We start from the raw sequence: 20,994 nt of genomic DNA, 5'->3' as shown, positions 1-20,994 counted from the left end.
TTTACGATGGAGGAACTCCGATGGTCTGTGTCAACCTCAAATGCCAAGAAGGCACCGGGCGCAGACGGACTCACTGCGGACATCTGCCGGGCGGCCATTGACGCGGACCCAGTCCTATTTTTGGCTCTCACAAATAGATGTCTCGCGCTTTCCCACTTCCCCACGAGGTGGAAGGAGGCGGTTGTCGTGGCTTTCCGGAAGCCCAACAAAGAGGACTATACGCACCCGAAATCTTATAGGCCGATCGGACTTCTGCCCGTCATGGGGAAAATGTTCGAAAAGATCATGGTCAAAAGAATCCGGTGGTACACTGCGCCTTATATCAGTAGCCATCAATATGGCTTTATGCCGCAGAGATGTACCGAGGACTCCCTGTATAACCTGACCCAGCACCTGCGAGCTCGCTTGGAGGAGAAGGAGATTGTAGTGTTGGTGTCACTGGATATAGAGGGAGCCTTCGATAACGCTTGGTGGCCTGCTATAAGGTGTAGACTGGCCGAAACGCGCTGCCCCGTGAATCTGCGGCGCCTTGTCGATAGCTACTTTAGCGATCGCAAGGTGTCCGTACGGTACGCGGGGGCAGAGTGGGCCAGAGAGACCACCAAGGGGTGCGTGCAAGGGTCCGTGGGGGGTCCGGCCTTCTGGACCCTCCTCATTAACCCCCTCCTGGAAGAGGTGGTAAAGGGCGGGACATACTGCCAAGCGTTCGCAGATGACATTGTGCTGGTCTTCTCGGGGCAGAAGGCTCAGGACATCTCGAGTAAGGCCAATGAGGCTCTCGCTCATATTCATGAATGGGGAGTCAAGAACAAGCTGCGGTTTGCACCACACAAAACAAAGGTGATGGTGCTAACCAATAAGCTTAAATACGACACCCCATTACTGACTATGGGAGGCGAGCAACTCGGCCATACAAGGGAAGTCCGGATACTAGGTATCACGATTGACGATAGACTGACGTACAACAGCCACGTCAAAAATGTCTGTAGGAAGGCCGAGGGCCTCTATCGTCAATTGTGCAGGGCCGCGAAGGTATCTTGGGGCCTGAATTCCGAGGTGATCAGGACAATGTATCTGGCGGTGTTGGAGCCAGTGATTTTGTATGGAGCGAGTGCATGGGCGCCAGCAGCTAGGAAGCTGACGGTTCGCAGGCAGCTCGAGGCGGTGCAGCGGGGGTTCGCGCGAAAAATAGCGAAAACCCATCGTACCGCTTCACTGCACTCGGCCCTTATACTCGCCGGGCTGCTCCCCTTGGACCTCCGAGTCCAGGAGGCGGCAGAGCTGTTCGCGGTAAAACGTGGGCACTCCCGGCGGATAGTAGGCGACCGAGAACTGGAGACACCAGAAAGCTTCCTGAAACTACCACACCCGTCTGTTCAAATTGGTGTGGAGTTCTCATGCCTGGGAGAAAGTGCGGAGGAAGTCCAACTTGCCACCGCGGCTGTCGATCTGGTTATTTACACCGATGGCAGTCGCATAGACGACAAAGTGGGAGCGGCGTTCACTGTCACGCGGAACGCCGCAGAGTTAAAAACCAAAAAGCTCAAGTTGGGTAACTTCTGCACCGTATACCAGGCAGAGCTGTTGGCCTTAGAGGAAGCAACAAGGCACGCGGCCAACGAGTCGGCGCAATCGTGTGCCATTATGAGCGACTCGCGATCCGCCCTCGAAACTCTCGCACAACCGGACACCCTCCATCCCCTAGCGTTTAGAGTGAAAGAGAATATAATGAAAGCGAGAGAGAAAGGAAAGAATGTGAAACTATTTTGGGTGAAAGCGCACGCGGGGATGGTGGGCAACGAGAGGGCGGACCAGCTGGCCAAGGATGCGGCCTTAAAAAGCAAGAAGAGACCAGAGTATGAGAGGTGCCCCGTTTCCTTCGTCAAGCGACAACTCAGGTTGGATACGCTTGACGAATGGAACCGGAGGTATGCGGAAGGCAACACGGCTTCAACAACGAGGATTTTCTTCCCGAACGCAGATATAGCATATCGAGTCCTCCGAAGTATTCAGATGGACACAGTTCTGGTCCAGATGTTCACGGGGCACGGGGGATTCTCGGAGTACCTGCACAGGTTTAAACTCAAAGAGAGTCCTTCGTGCCTTTGTGATCCTGCGGTGGACCAGACTGTGTTGCATCTAATCACCTGCTGCCCAAGGTATGGTAGATTGAAGTATGACTGCGAATTGGCAATGGGCGTTGACATACAGAAGAACACCATCTCCTCTATCATAGACGACGCCCAGAGCCGTCTCGTATTTCTAGAATTTGCAGCAAAAATAATTAAAAAAGCCACAAAAGAAAATAAAGTCAGTCAGTAACAAAAATTAAACGTAAATAGGAAACAGATATTATCAGACAAATAAGTATAAACAACTGTAAAATAAATAGAGTAAGTAGAAAATAAGAAAAATGGTTAAAATTCGAAATGCATTGTAAATATAAGGTAAACATAGATAAGAACAAACATAAGTATAGAAATAAGAAATATTATTTAAGCATAGACTAAGTGAAATATTGTAATTAGCATAAGAAATAAATAAATAGCGATGTAAAAACAAAAATAACCATACTTTAAGCGTAAGCAACAATAGATATATTAATATTAAATGTATAAAATTAAGATAGATAAATGATAAAACAGAGCCGGCGGTGGGGGGTTTTAGTCAGTAAGAGTCTGACACTGTCTGGGCCCTCCATTCCCAGACGTCCATTCGAGGATTTCCCCCCGCCGCCTAGAAATTGTAAACTAGAATAAAAAAGGCTCTGACCATGTTAGAGGTACTTTTGCATTGTATAATTTAAAAAAAAAAAAAAAAAAAAAAAACCTAACCTAACCTAACCTAACCTAACCTAACCTAACCTAACCTAACCTAACCTAACCTAACCTAACCTAACCTAACCTAACCTAACCTAACCTAACCTAACCTAACCTAACCTAACCTAACCTAACCTAACCGTCTCAGCCTCACGGGGCACGGGGGGTTCTCTGAGTACCTTTATAGGTTTAAGCTCAAGGAGGACCCCTCGTGCTTCTGTGAACCGGGCGTGGACCAGACCGTGATCCACCTTGTGGCCCGGTGTCCCGCATTCGGGGGACTCCGGCTCGACTTCGAGTGCCGGTCTGGTGTTCAGGTCAAAGAAGACACGATACCCTCCCTGATAGGCGATAAAGCTACTAGGCAGGATTTTGTATATTATTGTAAAACAATAGTTAAAAAGATTATAGAAATAAATAAAACCTAGGTATAAGATAAAAGACTGTTATAAAATAAATAATAAATGTGCAAATATGTGATACCTAGAAAATAAGATATACAAAATAAAAAAAAGGGATGAAAGAAGAGTAGTATAGAAGGGCACAAAAGAAAGAAATATAGCATGAAAGACAGACTAAAAGAATATGTGATGAAAGACTGATGAGTATGAAAATAAAAAAATATATGTGAAAAAATTACTGTAACAAAAGACCCTGTCCCACAAAAAGATAGGGGTACGAGAGACCCCCAATAGCGGGGGTCATAAAAAAAAAAAAAAAAAAAAAAAACCGTCTCAGCCTACCGCGTGCTCCGCAGCATCGAGGTGGACGCGGTCTCGGCCCAGCTCTTCACGGGGCACGGGGGGTTCTCTGAGTACCTTCATAGGTTCAAGCTCAAGGAGGACCCCTCGTGCTTCTGTGAACCGGGCGTGGGCCAGACCGTGATCCACCTTGTGGCCCGGTGTCCCGCATTCGGGGGACTCCGGCTCGACTTCGAGTGCCGGTCTGGTGTTCAGGTCAAAGAAGACACGATACCCTCCCTGATAGGCGATAAAGCTACTAGGAGTATGGTTCCTGTTGCGCTTCTTGCAGATGAAAGAACTGATCTGTACCGAAGCAAAAAAAGCAAATCAGACCCAACTTCAGCTGAACTTCGAATTCGGGGAAGACTGAAAAGCTTGCAACAGTGGCAATCGTCCTGGGAAAAGTCGACGAAAGAAAAATGGGCGCGTAAGCTAATACCAAACCTAGAGCCATGGGTGAACCGGGATCATGGAGAGTTGAACTACTACCTGACTCAGATGATATCCGGCCACGGCTGCTACCGAGCGTACCTCCATAGGTTCAAATACGAAGATTCCCCTGACTGTCCTAATTGTGTGAAAAACTCGTAAAAAATGTTTATTTCGAGTTGAAGCCAAAAAAACGCGCCCGTAGGGCGCTCGCGTTTTACAACTGCCGCCCCTGTACTGGCTGGCCGCATCTATGCGTTCAACACGTGAAATAACGTTTATTTCGAGTTGAAGCAAAATGTTAACAAAACGCCCGCGTAGTGCGCTCGCGTTTAATAACTGCCGCCCCTACACTGGCTGGCCGCTTCTTAACTTTAATCTCGTGAAATAAGGTATTTTTCCAGTAGAAAAAAAATGTTAAAAAAACGCGTCAATAGGGCGCTCGCGTTTTATAACTGCCGTCCCTGCACTGGCTGGCCGCTTCTAAACCTTATGTACGTAAATAGTGTAATTCGAGATGAAACAAAATGTTCGCAAAAGAAGCCGCCCATGGGCCGCTCGCGTTTAATAACTGCCACCACAGCACTGGCTGGCCGTTTCTAGACCTTAAATGTGTGAATTAGGTTTATTCGAGATTAAACAAAACGTTTCTGAAAAAAGTTGTCCATAGGACAATTTGCTTAATAAGCGTGTTAATGGTTTGTAAAACGCTGTTATTATCACATTGATTAAAACAAAATGTAGTAATTGATAGCGTTTTCATTTTACTAAATAATTATTTATTTATTTTATTTCAGGAACAAGCAGTCGTTCAACTATAGTTTTTCTATGAGAAGCTTCATTACAGATTTATAGTTCCCTTAAATGTACTCGTAAATGTAAATCTTAACAATATAACAAAATAACTGCTACACGATGTAATACGCTCGCATCATCATAAGCAGTTTAATTATAAGTACAGTTCAAATTCGTAAAACATGATCAATAATAATAATTACGACCAAATCTTTTCATTTTAACTTTTTATTTACTTTACAATTTCTAGATATTCCACATACGATGGTAATTTGCTGTAAATTTAGCGGCAGTTGTATAAATCTTTATCAATTCTATGAATGTTATATTGAACAGTAGATTAGATGATTTGAATTTACTGTTTTACTGTTCTTATAAATTTACACAGACGATAGTTACAGAACTTGAGTCTTATTTTTGGATGATAATCTACTTTGGTTCTAAAGTATGCCCACCGAGTTTTAGGTGATGGATGTTAGATATTGTGAACCAAAAAGGTTTGTGTCGTCGAGTTTTACCAGTCAGCGGGCTCGGTTCGCACGGGTTTATAATGGTTTTTTATAATATTTTTTCATCAGCTCGGATGTACACAAATCGTAGTTTATAAGAGAAATATTACGTCAGAAAAAGGAGATTTTTCACACTATTTTTAATGTGACTTTGTTATTTTCTTTTGTGTCAATTGACTCTGGCAAGTGTATAGGCTTTTTGGAGATGAGCAGGTGCACGCGTGTTGCTGAGTACCCCGCACACAGAGTAAGTTAATAAAAGTAAATTAATAAAAGTAAGGAATTGGAATAAAGAAAAAACATAGAAAACAATCAAAATGTAAATAAATATGAAAATATAAATTTAAGAATAGTGGCGAAAAATGAGAGATGACGAAAGAAATGAATAAGCTGAATGAGAAAGAGTGATAGAATTTGTAATGTACTTCCTACTACTTCCTAGAGGGAGCGAAAAATCATGCGAAAAATTAAAGAAAAAATAGATAGAGCAAAGCTGAAAAACTCGGGCCGTACGAGAGGCCAGAGGAGGGAGCCAGGAAAAAACACTACCTAACGATCGCAAGTCTCACTCCTGCTCGGCAAGGCTGCCACCGCTCATTGATCTTGTGCGTCGTTTGCTCTGTGTACATAAGAAATATAGTTTCGAATTGGTCCGGACCTATTAGGTAACTATCTTGTACATCTGTGTTAAACTGACTGGTCGCTTGTGGGTTAATAATAGTTTAGTTAATAATTTTTAATTTTAGTTAATAATGTATTATATAATGTAATATACGTATTTTTTATATACGCTATAAGTGGACTATTTTTTCGAGGCGCTTGTGCAAATTACGCGGTATAAAATATTATGTAGAGTCTTCAGTTTGTTACAACAGGAAAGAGAATAGTAAGATAGGAAAACAAGGGCCAAGGTACTCACCATATCAGCATTAATTCCTTATTCGCAGTGTCCTGAGAGCGGCGCGGAACTCGATTCTCGTTCTAGCACTAATTGTCTGTTTTACAATAAAAAAACACACGTGGCGTGGATGCGGTTAGTATTAAGGTTTGCGAAACAATAATGGTGGGCGGAAGAAAGTTTTGTCGCGGTTTTTAACCTATGCGTCAATGTTGCCACTTCACAGCACAGCGTGTTCCCTCGGCGTATTGATGCGTGAGTGGGAAATGGATGGGAACATTGGAAATGAAAAACTTACAGCTACATAATTATTTCGAGTGTGAAATATGAACGCGAAAAAGTAAATGTATTGATAATTAGAATAATTGTACGTATAATACATATCACGGCGTAAACACTGACTTTATATATTAGGCGCAGGATTGTTGCCGTCTTGAATGGATGTTTCATTTGCTCTCTGTACGAATTTATTTAATTTCTTTTATTTTACATTAATGTTGCCTAGAGACCTCTAAAAATATATTTGCCGGACTCAATTTAGATTTCCTTGAATAGAACTGCATACAGTTGCTAGCGATACAACTAGATGGCGTTATCCTCAACACGCGTTGTGCGGAAGAGAAAAGGATATTTCTCGGTCTTTGATTGGCTGCAATTTTGTGTTATTTTTGGTTAAGTATTGTATTCATAGTTTTAAGATTTCGTATTGTCACCATCTCCAAGGTCTACCAGCCCTAGGAATAAATCCCACAAAGTATTATCGATATTAAACAAAATCGGGCACATCGAAGCCGGATGTCTAATGATGTCCTCCGTGATGAAAACATAAGAGTACGTTTAATCTTTTCTATTTCCCTACCCGTCGCGTGCAAGCGCACCGACTGACGACTCGGCTGGAGTTTTGGTTCCAGTAAGTAAAATAACAAGTAACATAAGAAACAAGTCAGTTAATAGCAAGCAATCCGGAACCAAGGGAGTCATAAAGAAACGAAAATGAAGAAACTGTGCAAATAAGTCCCACGGGGTGCGTTTTTTCATTTGACACCTGTTAGGACTACTCTCATTGCGCCGCGCACAGTTACATTTATGGCGGACACGTTCGGCGCTTAAAAATAAATACAATATATTTACACTTTTTATTTACTACACGTACACGCATAAACTTCAACAGTAATATGAACACAAACACCAAAAATGAATAAGGACTCCCGCGCGGCGAGGTAGCCTCGCTGCACCCGCGGCACTTGCTCGCGCGACTTTGACTTTGTTGTTGTTCTTCTTTTCAGCCGATGCGACGCTCGCTGCAAAGCCTAGGCCTGCCCCAAAGATCGCCGCGGTCCCGCGCTGCTCGCGTCAACTGCCCGCGACCTTAACTTTGTCGTCGCTCCGCCCAGCGGCGGCGCCGGCTCGTGGTCGCCACTTGAAAATCTTTCGAGCCAAGCGGCTGTCGGTTTTTCTTTAAGTATAACATAGTTACGATTTCGTCCCATATGTTAAACCTTTCAGTGCTGACCACTTGTATACGGAGCCGTTTCATAGTAGCAATGCCCACCACTCGGAACCGAGCAGGCGTCTCGTTCATTATGTATTATTAAAAAATATCCGGCATTTATGGCGAGCGAGCATTATTTTAACTACTCTGATAATATGGTTGACTTTTGGAAACTAGTATTGGATTCATTCTTACAGTGTAATAAAGATTTGTATCGTTGGTTGCATGAGAAACAAAAACGCGCAGAGATTCATCTGCACTTCTCAGCTCCGAGGCATTTCATCCGAACACGTAGGAGAGTCAGCTTGACGGCAACAAGAGAGGTAATTCATTTTATGTTGGTAATAAAATATAGTCTTAGTTGATTGAAATGTCTGCAAGTTGGTCTGTTGACTTATTAGCAGAGTTCATAATATAATGTATATCATACTTTGTCAATTCTTTTTTTAAAAAAAAACCAACTGCGAATTGTACTTCTCAGCATCGCGAACCAGCACTAACCACGGACTGACTGCACTGACTTTTTATAATGTTAAAAAAGGTTAACGATTGAAAAGTTCTTGTAGATGCCTGTTGAAATGAAGGTATTATAAATTTGAGTAAGTAAATAAAAGGCGGTCAGAGTATGCAATATATTTATTGTTCAGCTGCGGTAATTACAATCATATTAACAATTTATATCGGAATGGAGACCAAATAATATTTACAGGAGGCCGCGGCGACGCGCGCTCAGCACCTGCAACATGAGGAGGAGCCAAGTGAGCGTGCTGCTACTGCTGCTGGTGCCGGTGGGGGTGTTCGCTATCTACCTCGGCGGCGGCGGCTGGTGCTGCTGGTGTTGCTGGTGCGGCAGGTGCGGCGCAAGGGGCCCGAGGGGTGCGCCGTGCGGGGGCGGAGGCCCGGCGAGCGGGGGCGCGGCGTGCGGCAGGGCGGCGTGCTGCAGCGTCGCGAAGGCGGGCGGCGGCGCGTACAGCTGCTTGGGCGGGTCGCGCATCAGCGAGTGGTAGAGGTTGAGTGCATCCACGAGGTCGGCGCTGAGCTGCGTGAGACGCGCGTGGCGGCGATCGGCGCGCTCCAGCGCCGCGTCCACCAGCGGGCCCATGGCGTGCACGCGCGCCTCCAGCCGCCGCAGCTCGCGCTCCTCGCCGGCCGCCGCGGGGTCCGCCTCGTGCAGCAGCGCCAGCGCCGCGTCCATGCACGCCTCGTCGATGCGCGCCTCCTCCTCGGCGCCGCTCGCGCCCGCGCCCTCCTCTTCGCTGGCTGCGAACTGTACGCTCTTGCCGCCGCCGCCGCGTTGCTCCATGTCTGAAGAAATATTGCATGAAAGCCTTAGAGGCATCCGGAACGCAGCGAGCTTTAAACATCTTGAACACTCTAGGTAATAAAATTAAAGCGAAAGGTAACTTACCGGGGCACGGCTCGCTGAGGTCTGACGTCACAAAATTTGCGGGAAACAACCCTTCGCCGCGCTCGTTGTAGCCCTTCCACCAGTTGGGGTCGCTGGAGTCGGTCACGTGAACTGCAACACTTTACTAATTAACATCAGCTTCACGCGGCGCGGACAACGAGCAGCCATCAGAGCAAATCGACTAGACGGCCGAAATTAGCCCGTGCAGAGAAATATATTGAAAAATATTGAATGTACGAACCTATTTCACCCGCCAGGAAGGTCAGCTCATTGTCCTCGGCCGCCTCGAAGTCGTAGAGGGCACGGACTTTGCGAGGCGGCGCGGTCTCGGCGGGCTCCACGCGCGGGTAGAGTGTGCTACCCGCGCCTGCAGCCGCCGCCGGGCCCGCCTCACGCAGCGACAGCGCGATAGCGCGTGCCAGCTCGTCCTGCTCGCGCTGCGCAGCCGCGGCGGCAGCAGCGCTGGCACCGGGCGCGGGTGAAGGCGCCGCGGGCGCGCGCTCTCCCGCCTCGGCGGCCAACTTGGCGTGCAGCGAGGGTATGAGGTCGAGCTGCGGGTCGTCACGGAACTCGCCTTCCGCCCACTTGCGCAGTAGCGCGCGCAGGCGCTGTGCGACCGGCGGCTGCGCGCGCGCCAAGAGGCGCCGAAACTCCAGCTCGAAGTCGCGGGAGGCCACTTCGAGCAGAAAGGCGCGGCCGCAGTTGGCGACGCAGGCGTCGAGCAACGTCGCCGCGTGTACCTGCACGTGCGGGTCGGCGTGCGCCAGGCGGCGCAGCACGGCGCGCAAGCAGTCGCGCGCGCTCGCCGCTGACGCGCCCGCGCGGTCGCAGATCTCCATGATCAGCCCCCACTCCTCGCTCGTGTTGTTCTCGCTGGTCGCGCGCTCTGTAATGACACCCGCACCTCGTCCTCAGTGAACGCGCGCCAACTTTACACCTCGCAGCGAGGGAACAGCCCGCGCTCATACGTAATGCATCACACAGATTCAGACCTTGATCCTCGAGTGTCCCGAGACATAAAAATGAACAACGACATCATTTTAACTAATTATGTTTTTAATGTTCTAGTAGAGAGGCAGCAGCCATTAGACATGTTGCAAATCCTGGACTTGAGGAGTTAATAGTGAATGTAGTACATAAGAGAACTGTGAGTACTAAAAAAATTGTTTTTCCAGAACAGGAAGAGCGCAGTGGGGCGCCCCCATTACCACCGTAAACTGAGGCTACATAGTGACGCATTATATTTGCGTGAAGTTTATTTGTGTACTCGTACTCTAGTTCCCACTAAAATGTATTGATGTTAAAGAAATGGTGTATTGAATTATTTATTTAAATTTAGTTGTAAAACTTTATGCATATGCTAAGGGTGGACTCAGTGTTCTCAGCATTCATCTCTGGTAGTGAAGGTATTGGCACTTTTGTAATGCTCGTAATTATGAACACTATGTCGTTTTTCAATGACACAGTAATTATTTATGCAAATCAATGAGTTTAGTTCAGTATGATCTAAATCATTCTTCTAGGATACCTTCTCTGTGGCTTTTTTTTCTTGTTACTTGTTTTATCTATATTACTGATGAATAAAAAAACTGCATGTTTTAAAATATATGTTTCCTTGTACAAAAATAACATTTATAAAATATATGCAATTAATACACTTATCATCAAAATTAACTTATTTCTAGTGGCTTTTTTGCAATTAATTCATGAACTTCCGAGCAAGTGTATGTTATAGCATGGAACACACATAAAACAGTTTTACGGTTTATAAAGCAGAGGTTGACATTTTTAAAAACAAAAATTGTGTCACCCAAGGGCCACTTATTCAACACAATAACCAAATAAATAATAACTTTATAAAAATTCTGCCAAAAAGTGAGCTAAATTGCAGTCCATCTTATTAAAAACTAGGCAAAGTGCAAAACCAGCAGTCTAAGATCATAGGCGCGCTTCAAAAGGAATGCAAATAACAACACGTCCAGCCAGCAATGGATAAACAAAGGAGCTGGCTTCACAGAGAATAATGCAGAGAGACACAGTGCACTTACACTTTCCTCCAAAAGCAGCTGACAATGACATATTTCAAACAGCTGACAAAAGAATCAGCAAAACAACTTCGTAAAAGAGATTTGAACCAGTTTTATAATTGTAGTGTGTGTGGATTACACAGTCCATCCAAAATTATTTGACGTGAATGTAAAACCCATGGCTAGTTGTTTCTGTAGACAAGTTGATGCAGCTTGTGCCGGGCGCATAAGCCGCAGCACACCAGGCTCAATTGCGCTGTATCTATTTAGACAGCTAACAGATTGGCAAGGCCCACATCTCACTAATCAACTAACTACATTCCATCACCACCGTAATAATCCAATGAATACATTTCCTCAGAGCTAAAATAATTATGAAATACTAAATGCAATATTTATTCACTAAGTAAATAAACACTCTGACAAAAGCTCTCAGTCTTAAGAAAAATGGTGAAGGTGAACCACTATGAAAAGAATAAGGGTAACAAGTAAAATATTCACACAAAATAAAGTTGTACAAAATATGTAAACTATTTTACTGTAATATAGAAAACAAACCAAACAATATACATCAAAATAAATACACTAGCGTCCAAAGTTTGGAAGCAGCAAGGTAAAATCAAATAAAACAAAATTTATTTAATGATCTACAATTACTTATATTGATATAAAATTAATAATTTAACAAAAGGTAACTTAGACCATAGAGAAAATTAACAAAAAATGGGAAACATAATCAAATTTTAGCTTCATCAAAGTGACCACCTTATGCTTTAATCACTCCATAGAACATTTTCCCATTGATCTGTAGTCCAATATTTAAGTGTCTTTACCCATCCTAATTTATTTTTCTTTTGTAGAATTGTTAATTTGGGCTTCTTAGCAGCAACACATCCTCTTAGACTACTAATAGTAGTTATTGAGATGGGCATTTCTTGTGTGCTATTCACTGTTGCAGTAATTTGAGCAACTGTTAAGTGTCAATTCCATTTAGACAGAACTCTGATGAAGTTATCCTCTTGAGTAGTTGTGGTCTTAGGCCTGCCTGTCTTTATTCTGTCTGCATTTGTCCCTGTTTCTTGTTTTTTTGCAAGAGTGTAGTGAAGACCTTGCAAGAAATTCTAAGCCCTGCAGCAATTTGACATTCACTGTATCTTTCCTATTGAAGCATACGAATAGCATTTCGCTGTTCAAGCGTTATTTGCTTGTGTATTGCCATTTTTAGAAGAAAAAACTATTCAATAGACAAGTCAATAATTTCCACATACAGATAATGTTATTACCACAACTTGCATGTGCCAATACTCAAGTGCGACTAAACAGGACCCAAAAAGTTAAATATAAAACATAACACTGACAGCATCACTTCAAGGCACAAAAAAATTCAACCGCAGTCCTAAATCATAAAATGCCTGTTTAATTAAAACCTAGGAAATTGGTAAAACATGTTTAATAAGAGCAGATGATCCCTTTGTTAATATCTAAATTATTGTAAAAAGCTGCAAAGATAATATTCATTACAATTTTTTTTCAAGACCTAATTTTTCATAACATTATACCCATAGTTTCCAACATCTAAAAACTGACAAGATTCCAATGTCTAAATAAAATCCTCAACTTGTTTCTGGAGTCTCTGATGTACGAATAAAAGTGCTGAACTAAAATATCTCATTGCAACTACTCAAACTTCAGCAGAAACTGACATTGTTTGCTTGATCCAAGCTATTATTCAATTTCACTACTGTTTTGAGTGTAAATAAGCCATTAAAATACTTTATTAAGTAACTTTTTGTTTTTAAGGTGAGTGTTGAAACACTGGATTCTAATAATAATAAAAGACATGACTATCAATAAAACCATTATGATAGTAACAGTTTCATTCCAGTTGTTTAGCAATGTTTCAAAAGATTATAGTATTATTGATTTGTGGTTAGTTTATATGATATGTATCATCAAACATTTTTAGCTTCATAAATAACAATTATAACACCATTGGACAATTATCTGAGAAGAAGCGCCTCCGTCGTACGTGATTCATGGTGCATCAGGCTGATGCAACATAGGCACTGACTACTTTTATTAAATAAAAATTATTCAATTGAGGTTTGTGCCTGGTCGCCATTTCCCATTTCAGCCTTAAACTGTTTTAGTAGGTTATTAATAAACATTAGAATATTATTAATTAACTCCAAGACGCCGTAATGCGTAGCTGCGACGATAGAAACCAACAAAGTGATCGTATTTCTCGGAAACGTCATCGTTTATATATGGCCGACAATAATTTTGATTTAAATTGAACTGCATGCTAAGAAATACAATTAAAGAGTAACAAAGAACTCGTAGGCGATAACCGTCATATTATCTAGTTCGTACTCACCAACATCTTGGTCGAACGGCGAAGACGTTGTGAATATGCCCATTTCCTCAAATCACATTCGATATAATTGGGTAATAATTTTAAGTTTACAAATTAAGCCAGAGTCCTTTTGTTTATAAAAGTTTTAACGACATTAATGCCAATATATAAGCAACTTGACATTCAATTTACTCTTGTTTTGATTACACAGCGAGTAATTTATGTGACGCGTGACACAACAAAACTATACCTTATCGAACGAAACTGACATTGACGTGAATATGTTGCCATCTATTGACTAAAATTGTTTTATATCAACGATTGTTCTTTGTTCTTTGTTCTTTCGTTTAATATACAAAAAAATATATACACCAATTTTAATGTACTTAAAGCCATAAAATAGAAATAATTAATTAAAAATCTACAAATATTTCAAAGTATTCAAAATTTTTTTTAAACTTAAAAAAAATTGAGTTAAAATAATTTCGTGTTTTTTTTCAAGCAATGTGCTGCCGGTGACCTTTCAGGCGAACGACATCTGTTTAATAAAATAAAGCAGTTCGAGTTTCATCCGAATTTATTTTTTTAATTTATTAATAAGTGTTAACACAGAAATTTAAATTTGATTTGCACACAATACACTAGAACATTATAATGAAATTTCCATTAATGGAACATAAATTAATCGAGGCTCCCCAATTTTCGAATAAATTTGTATTTATCAGATCGTGTTTTGATAAAACAAACGATTGGCACGACTTGCCGTCTTCTAGAACCGCGAGTGCTCAATATCCGCTCCTTGCTTTAAGCATTGAAGGTAACAATTTCTGAAACCAAAAATAACAACCTGAATAAAATGTGATGATTTTATGACCTAAAAGTTTCAATAAAAAATCAAGATTTTTTTTGTAAAATATTAATTTGACTTACCCACGGCTCAAGTACTTGTTCAGGTCCACAATTCTTTATTGAGCTCGTTGCAGGATTTCGGTTTGGTTTTAGAGATAGCCCCGCGACACTAATGTACGGGAGCGAGCAGTACGGGCGCCAGCGCGTCGGGGTGGCGCCGCAGCGCGTGCAGCACCTGCTCGGCGCTCGGCCGCTCGCACGCGCAGCGCCGCCAGCACCACTCCAGTAGCTCCTGACTGCAACGAAAGCCGACCGCGTCATCGCAGGCCATATTACACTTCATATTACGTTACGCATACTTGTCTCGTGCTGGTTTTTTTTATTTTAATGTGTTTTGATGACATAAAAATGTTAAAAAATCATATCATCAGCACTCCGAGCTGGTTCATCTCGCCTAGAGAAATATTGCCATATTTGAGTTGATCTGAATCCTTTAAAATGCAATCATTACATTTATAAGTAAGCGTGAGCGTGAGGGTTCGACCTCGTATTATATATTGGAAGAATCTAGAGTTTCTATAGTTAGAAAAGAGTTCGAAAGCATTTGGTTTTTATTACACATTTCCAAATGTTGTTTGAAAGCTAAAACCGTTGAGAACGTTACTGTATACACGGAGGGATTCTTTGAGCGCATAGACCGTGCTGAAAACGTTTAAGAATGATTTATTAAATACCTTCGCTAGCACCAAAAATTCCAAGTGACTCTAAAAACTATTCGAAGTTATGCCAAAAATTCCACTTGCTGCCTATATAGTCTCTCTAGTTCTTTCGATACAGTGAAGTTGTCTAACTCTATTCGGCGACGTCAGTAGATTTGGTTTACATTTTAATGTAATCTTATATATATATATAAATATATATATATATATATATATATATATATTTATATATTTATATATATATATATATATATATACTTACATAGATAGATATAAATATAAATATATGCTAAAAATTATATTAAAATAAGAAAAACATAACAGGTTACTTAAAGTTGCTAAAGGGTGCAAGTGAGTAAATAATACAACAAGATTCCAGTTATATTATTCACTCCCTAATTTTGCATGCGTATTATAGGAAAATGTCAAAAATATGCGAACGTTTATAAAGGAAAACAAAAAGGAGGAAAACAAGAGTCTAACTAGAAGCAGTGTGAGCGACGCTTGCCAAATAAGTCATTTTAAAAGAATGGTTTCGCTGAGAGTCATCACGGCGCCCGCGCCCGCGCCCGCTCCCGCTCCTGCTTTATATATTACAAGATTCAAGCGATGATGAAGTTCATCAAATGCTTTCTAAAAACTACCGGCTCCTGTACTCGGTACTTGCATATTAGTCCGTAATCCTATTTTTGCAAGTAATGCTACACTAACGATGGAGTCATTAGCAATATTTTCAGCAAACTTCAATTATTAATGTGTCGCCGCGCGCGTCGTATCCAACGGCAGAAATTGATATCTTTTACATCGGTGGATGAAGTCTAGTTAAGATTGACATTTGATTTATGGTCCAGATAGTGCAACACCTCTTTTGGACACCCTTGAGTCGGGAATTTTAGACCTTGCGTTGCGTATTTCAAAAGACTTCTGACGAAAGACCAATACACGTTTTCAATGGTTTTGTAGAACTGAAATCAGTTGAAGTCCTAATTGTAAATCCCAGGGTTCTGGATGCTGCTCGTACTCGTACACATAACGGTATAAGTGAACTTGTAATGGGCGGTACTGACGCGGGCGGCGACGCGTCGTGCGGCGCGGGCGGGTGCCGACCGCCGGCCACCAGCGCCATGATGGCAGCAGCGTCCGCGCGCCCGTACGGCGGCTCGCCCAGCGTCACCAGTTCCAGCAATAGTACGCCCAGCGCCCACACGTCCGTCGCGGGGGAAAACACGCCATGCAGGAGGCTCTCGGGCGCCATGCAAGCGGCTGGCAGCCGGCGCCGGTGCCTGCAGACGTACTCGCGGCCGTCGTCGTCGAGGCGGCGCGCTAGTCCGAAGTCGGCCAGCTTGAGGCGGCGCGTCTCGTCCACCAGGCAGTTGGCGGCACGCACGTCGCGGTGCACAACGCGCCGCGCTGCCAGGTACTGCAGCGCCGCAGCGGCCTGCGCTCCCAGCGAGGAGAGCGCCCGCGCCGACACGAACACCGCCTCCGCCTCCGCCCGTTCAGGGCGCATGAACTCCGCGAGCGGTCGGCGCGCACGCAAGTACCGCTCCAGGTCGCCGAAGAACGCATGCTCCATGAACAGCAGCGCGCGCCCGTCCAGACACACGCCCACAAACCGCACTATGTTCTCGTGCTCCAGCGAGAACAGAACGCCGGCCTCGCGGATGAGGTCGGCCTCGTCCTGCAGCCGCTCTTCGGCGGGTTCTTTGGCTGCTACCGCCGCCGGCGGGCGGCCTGCACGCCGCAGCACGGCAACGCGCACGCGCCCGTACTCGCCGCAGCCCAGTTTCTCGCGCAGCTCGAACTCGCCGCGTGACACCAAGCACGACGCAAACCGCGACGAACTGCTGCGCCTCTGCTCCACCAGCTGTTCGAGCAGCGCCAGGTCTCGTAGCTTGAGTTGCCTCAGTCGCTGGCGCCGCGCGAACGCGAGCGCCAGCGACGCCGTCAATAGCACCACCGTCATCGTCAGCCAGACCGCGTCGTGACACCTCGGAGCGAAAGGGTCCCCGGAGCTGGTGCTGTAGCACGTAGGCGTGACGCGGAAGGCTGGCGCGCACAGCGCCGCGGCCTCGTAGTGTGCCTGCAGCCCGCCGGCGCGCACGCGCCACGCGGCTAGCAGCGTGCGTCGCGCCGCGCCTGCGCGCTCCCACCGCTCCACGAAGGCCCACGCGCTTGACAACTCGTATGTATCCTCTTCGTAGGTTATTGTCTCCATTATTCCCGCAATCGATGTCGCATTCAAGGCTTTCGAAAAATTTCTGCAAAGTTATGAAATTTTCATTTCGCACACGCAAGTGTCGGTGTATGATATATTGTAATCTGCAATATTTACGCAGCGTTGCCGAAAACGTAGCGGTCGTATGCGCTCTCCGGGTGACGATGAAGAAAATCGGCCAGCGTGCGCACCAGCAGTGAAAGCCCGTCCGCGAGCGGCGCGGCCAGCACCGGCCAGGCGCGCCCGGCCCAGCGCGCGTCCAGGAGACGCGCCGCGCCACCCGCGCCCACCGCGCCGCGCGCCCAGGCCTCTGCGCCCGCCGCACCGCGCCACGCCAGTCCTACCCGCCACGGCCGTAGCGCGCCGCGCGCCCCGCAGCGCTGCGCTCCGTGCCATTCGCGCACTAGCCACACGTAGTCGCGCGCGGCCGCCATGCCTGCGCGCTCAGCCGCGCATACCGCCAGCGCGCACAGCATCGCCTCGCCGTTCACGAAGAACACTCGTGCGCCAGAGTCGCGGAAGTCGGCGAGAGCGGCTCCGATGCTCTCGTCAGACAGCGACACGTTGCGCTCACGCAGCGGCACTCCGGCAGCGCGCACCGCCGCCAGTAGATCCCGTGCGTGCGCCGACTGCCCCTCCTGCGAGAGCACGGCGAGACGGCGTGCGCCACAGCGTTGCAGCAGTTGCACCAGAGCGCGCACGTACACCCACTTGGAGCCAGCGGTGGCGCGCACCACGCGGTTGGGGCGCAGGCCATCCGCCGGCGCGGCGTATGCGATCAAAGGCAGCGCAAATTTTTGAAACTGACGTTGTATCTTGTCCGCGCCAGCATTAGGCGTCAGCCAGCCGATAGTCTGGTGCTCGTCCCTCTTGTCCTGGTGCGCGGACAGAGGTCCTAGCAGACCGTCGTCGCTCGCGCACTCTATAGACGTGGTGTTAATGCTAAGCATCGGGGCGTCCGAGGCGAGCGACATTAGCACAACTTTGGCCATTTGTTCATATTCACCGCGGTCCGGGTCATCAGCACACACGAAAAGTCTGATTCGATAACGAACAGTGTCCGTGGAGTTCCACCGGATCAGTCTATCGGGATGCCGCAGGCCCCACTCGCAGGCAGCCTCCTCGATGTCGTCCTCATCATGACGGGCCGCGATGGTGAGCACCTCCCTGATGTCAGCGGCACTCGGCACGAACGAGGACACGGCGTCAAACACGGGAGGTGCGTAGTAGCTTAAGAGCGTGTCGTGTCCGCGAATATCCACCGGTGCGTGAAGCGCCAACGTGCAGAGACAGTCGGTGGCGCGGGCGCACGGCGGCGGCTGCACCACGAGCACGCGTGCGTCGTCGCTCCACAGCGGCTCCTCGAAAAACAGCAGGGACCGGTTGTCGGCCGCCTCCAGCAGCAGCAGCGGCTCGCGCTCCACCACGCGCAGCGCCAGCCCCGCGGTCGCCGCGCGCGCTTCTATCACTCGTGCCTGCGCTGCCAGCCGCGCGGTCGACGCCAGCGCCAAGCAGCGTGGGCAGTCCGCCGCGCCCTCCTCGCCGCGCCCGCTGCAACGACACCGCGTACTTAGACACAAACCGTACGTGACGACAATGAAGCTGCTCCAATGACTGCACGCCTGGCCCTTGGCAAGACGGGGTGTTCATATAACAATGCGTACAGTACCGAAGTTCTAAAAGGCTTTCTTTATTTCATAAGCAAAATTGAGTAATCTGTCATTTTATAATTCTAATCAATCCAGTGAATGTTGTTCTATCAATTCGCACGACACCCGTACATCGTTTTTTTTTGCGACAAGCCGCCTTACGTTAGGATCTTTATTCTTGATGTTTAAGTACGGAAGAACTTACTCAATTTTGTGCACATCAGACACGCGCAGGAACGCACAGGCGCTCAGCTCCGCGTCGCTGCGGTAGAAGGGCCAAGCGGCGGCGAGCGCGCAGCCGGCGTCCGTGTGCGCTAGCCGCGCCTGCAGCAGCGCCGCGCCGCTCGACGCGCAGCCCGCCCCGCTGCGCAGCGACGCAGCCCCGGCGCCCACCGATATGTTCAGCCTGCACATTCACAGGATTTGCTACAAACGCCCATACATGCGCACAGCAACAGATCTGCCTGAAACCACGCACATCTTCGACTAAATATAATCAACGGGTTTACTTTCGTTCTTCGTCTCTGTGTGATGCTGTTACCTGCTTCCGTAAGATAGAAGCGTCACAATCTACTGAGAGAAGAGCCTTGTGCATGCTCTCTTAAAAAGCGGTGCGCTTACCAGAAATGGGACTTTCGGAGTCGCAAAAGTTTAGGGCGGGGATCGCTAATTCATTTACTTCAGCGTGACAATGGATCGACGTGGTCTCGAGTCATCGTGAGTGTTTCAGAGGTAGTGCGAGCAGCGCGTGCTCTGGGTTAAGCTATCTAGAATTGCTCAGCACAGAGGACCGAGGGAAGAGAAGAATAATCCTAATGTTGTAGGATAATCCCTAGCCTGTCACTCCGCGCAGACGACGACCGTCGAGAGCGTTTTGGTGGGTAGAGTTACCACATACACCTTATAAAAACAAAAGGCGCGCTTTCGAATATAATTTTATTTATCTGACCTCATTAGCGAGGGATGCCCGGCCTGTTGCGGGGCGTCGCGTGCGAGCAGGCGCACGCGGCCGTAGCGCAAGCGGCGCAGCGCGAATGCCAGCAGCGCTGCGTGCGCGCGGGCTGTGTGGCTCGCCTCCGGCGCCCAGCTGACCACCAGCTCGGCCGGCACGCCGCGCACCGTAACCTGCCGTTCGCCCGCGCCCCCTGCAACACGCAACGCTCTCCGTCACCTTGTACCGTACGCCGGGTGCGCGCGACGTGCGCGGCGCCAGTACTTACAGCTCAGCAGCCGAGAGCATGCGGTGCTGTCCGGCTCGCCCGACACGCACGACACGCACGTCGCGCACGCCTGCAACAGCAGCGCGCTCACGACCACGCCCACGCCCGCGTCGCTCATGCCGCACCGCGACGACTGCTTCATTTGAATGAAGAAGGAGATCTCCGAGGCCGACGCGGTACCATTACACCGGACCGGGGTGACACAATTTGAGTGCACGCAGAGCGCCACGAGCTCACGAGCGCGCGCTGCTCCGATATGATTTGTCGGTGCAGTAGTTTTAACAACGTTGGATATAGAACCGGACGCAACACCTTCAGCGGTCGAGGTGCACGTCGACTGTTGTTTGAGGAAATAAGTCTGTCTCGGTGTGGAGCAGCGCGGGGAGCGGGGCGGGCAGCGGGGCGGGGAGGTGCACGGATAACGGAACGGGAAACTAAGTACTGATATTGAGAAATAATAATAGCGGCGGATTTATAGGCGCGCGCGCCGGCTGCGGCACTGCGCACCGCTGCTGCAGTCAGATAAAAGTTCTGAGCGGAAACACTTCACCCAATTCCAAGTAAGTGAATGGTTTGAATGTCTTTCACTTTCGTACTATTGTTGTATTTAAGTCTGGCAGTATGTTGATAGTGAGACTTCCGCAGGATTTGCCACAAACACCCCGTCCGCAGCCACTGTCCGTAACCGCGCGCGCGTGTGACTGACAGTTACGCGCCGTCTCGCGAGCAGCGGCTTGAAGCCACCGGGAGAACCTAAATCGTAATGTCGCCTCAATGACCTAGCGGACGCTTAACCGCGTTGAAAAAATGTGTCTTCGCTGATATAATATCATATATCATAGTTCTAAATACTGTTTTGTCAA

The 20,994-nt window shown here is 46.9% G+C and overlaps 2 protein-coding genes across 2 annotated transcripts; both read right to left on the bottom strand.

Annotated features, from left to right (window-relative positions):
• Positions 1 to 8,302: 8,302 nt before the first annotated feature.
• On the bottom strand, positions 8,303 to 13,715 carry Stam (signal transducing adaptor molecule). Its single transcript, XM_068765194.1, has 5 exons — positions 13,498 to 13,715; positions 9,335 to 9,979; positions 9,094 to 9,204; positions 8,495 to 8,990; positions 8,303 to 8,421 (listed from the first exon to the last, which is right to left on the bottom strand). Exons 1-5 carry the CDS (start codon positions 13,538 to 13,540, stop codon positions 8,415 to 8,417), a joined length of 1,302 nt encoding a protein of 433 aa, XP_068621295.1. The 5' UTR covers positions 13,541 to 13,715; the 3' UTR covers positions 8,303 to 8,414.
• A 779-nt stretch (positions 13,716 to 14,494) lies between these two features.
• LOC137922191 (uncharacterized) lies at positions 14,495 to 20,971 on the bottom strand. Its single transcript, XM_068765107.1, has 7 exons — positions 20,911 to 20,971; positions 20,132 to 20,572; positions 19,861 to 20,056; positions 19,117 to 19,317; positions 17,380 to 18,813; positions 16,112 to 17,305; positions 14,495 to 14,621 (listed from the first exon to the last, which is right to left on the bottom strand). The coding sequence occupies exons 1-7, from the start codon at positions 20,969 to 20,971 to the stop codon at positions 14,495 to 14,497; spliced, it is 3,654 nt and encodes a 1,217-aa protein (XP_068621208.1).
• Positions 20,972 to 20,994: the final 23 nt, after the last annotated feature.

This window comes from Battus philenor, unplaced genomic scaffold, assembly GCF_028537555.1.
Source record: "Battus philenor isolate CCGP_79_NKW_IND1 unplaced genomic scaffold, ilBatPhil1.0.hap1 SCAF_2, whole genome shotgun sequence".
NCBI classification, from domain to species: Eukaryota; Metazoa; Arthropoda; class Insecta; order Lepidoptera; family Papilionidae; genus Battus; species Battus philenor.
Note: the sequence above shows the minus strand (reverse complement) of the source record. Positions and strands in the feature narration are given on the sequence as shown.

What these genes read in the sequence shown, in the direction of transcription:
- Stam (XM_068765194.1), bottom strand. Translation starts at nt 13,540, where the DNA reads ATGGGCATATTCACAACGTCTTCGCCGTTCGACCAAGATGTTG. An exon ending in CTTCCTGGCGGGTGAAATAG is followed by an intron (nt 9,205 to 9,334) that starts GTTCGTACATTC and finishes AAAGTGTTGCAG; the next exon opens with TTCACGTGACCGACTCCAGC. An exon ending in CCTCAGCGAGCCGTGCCCCG is followed by an intron (nt 8,991 to 9,093) that starts GTAAGTTACCTT and finishes ATATTTCTTCAG; the next exon opens with ACATGGAGCAACGCGGCGGC.
- LOC137922191 (XM_068765107.1), bottom strand. Translation starts at nt 20,971, where the DNA reads ATGATATATGATATTATATCAGCGAAGACACATTTTTTCAACGCGGTT. An exon ending in ATGCTCTCGGCTGCTGAGCT is followed by an intron (nt 20,057 to 20,131) that starts GTAAGTACTGGC and finishes TGCGTGTTGCAG; the next exon opens with GGGGCGCGGGCGAACGGCAG. An exon ending in TCTGATGTGCACAAAATTGA is followed by an intron (nt 18,814 to 19,116) that starts GTAAGTTCTTCC and finishes GTGTCGTTGCAG; the next exon opens with CGGGCGCGGCGAGGAGGGCG.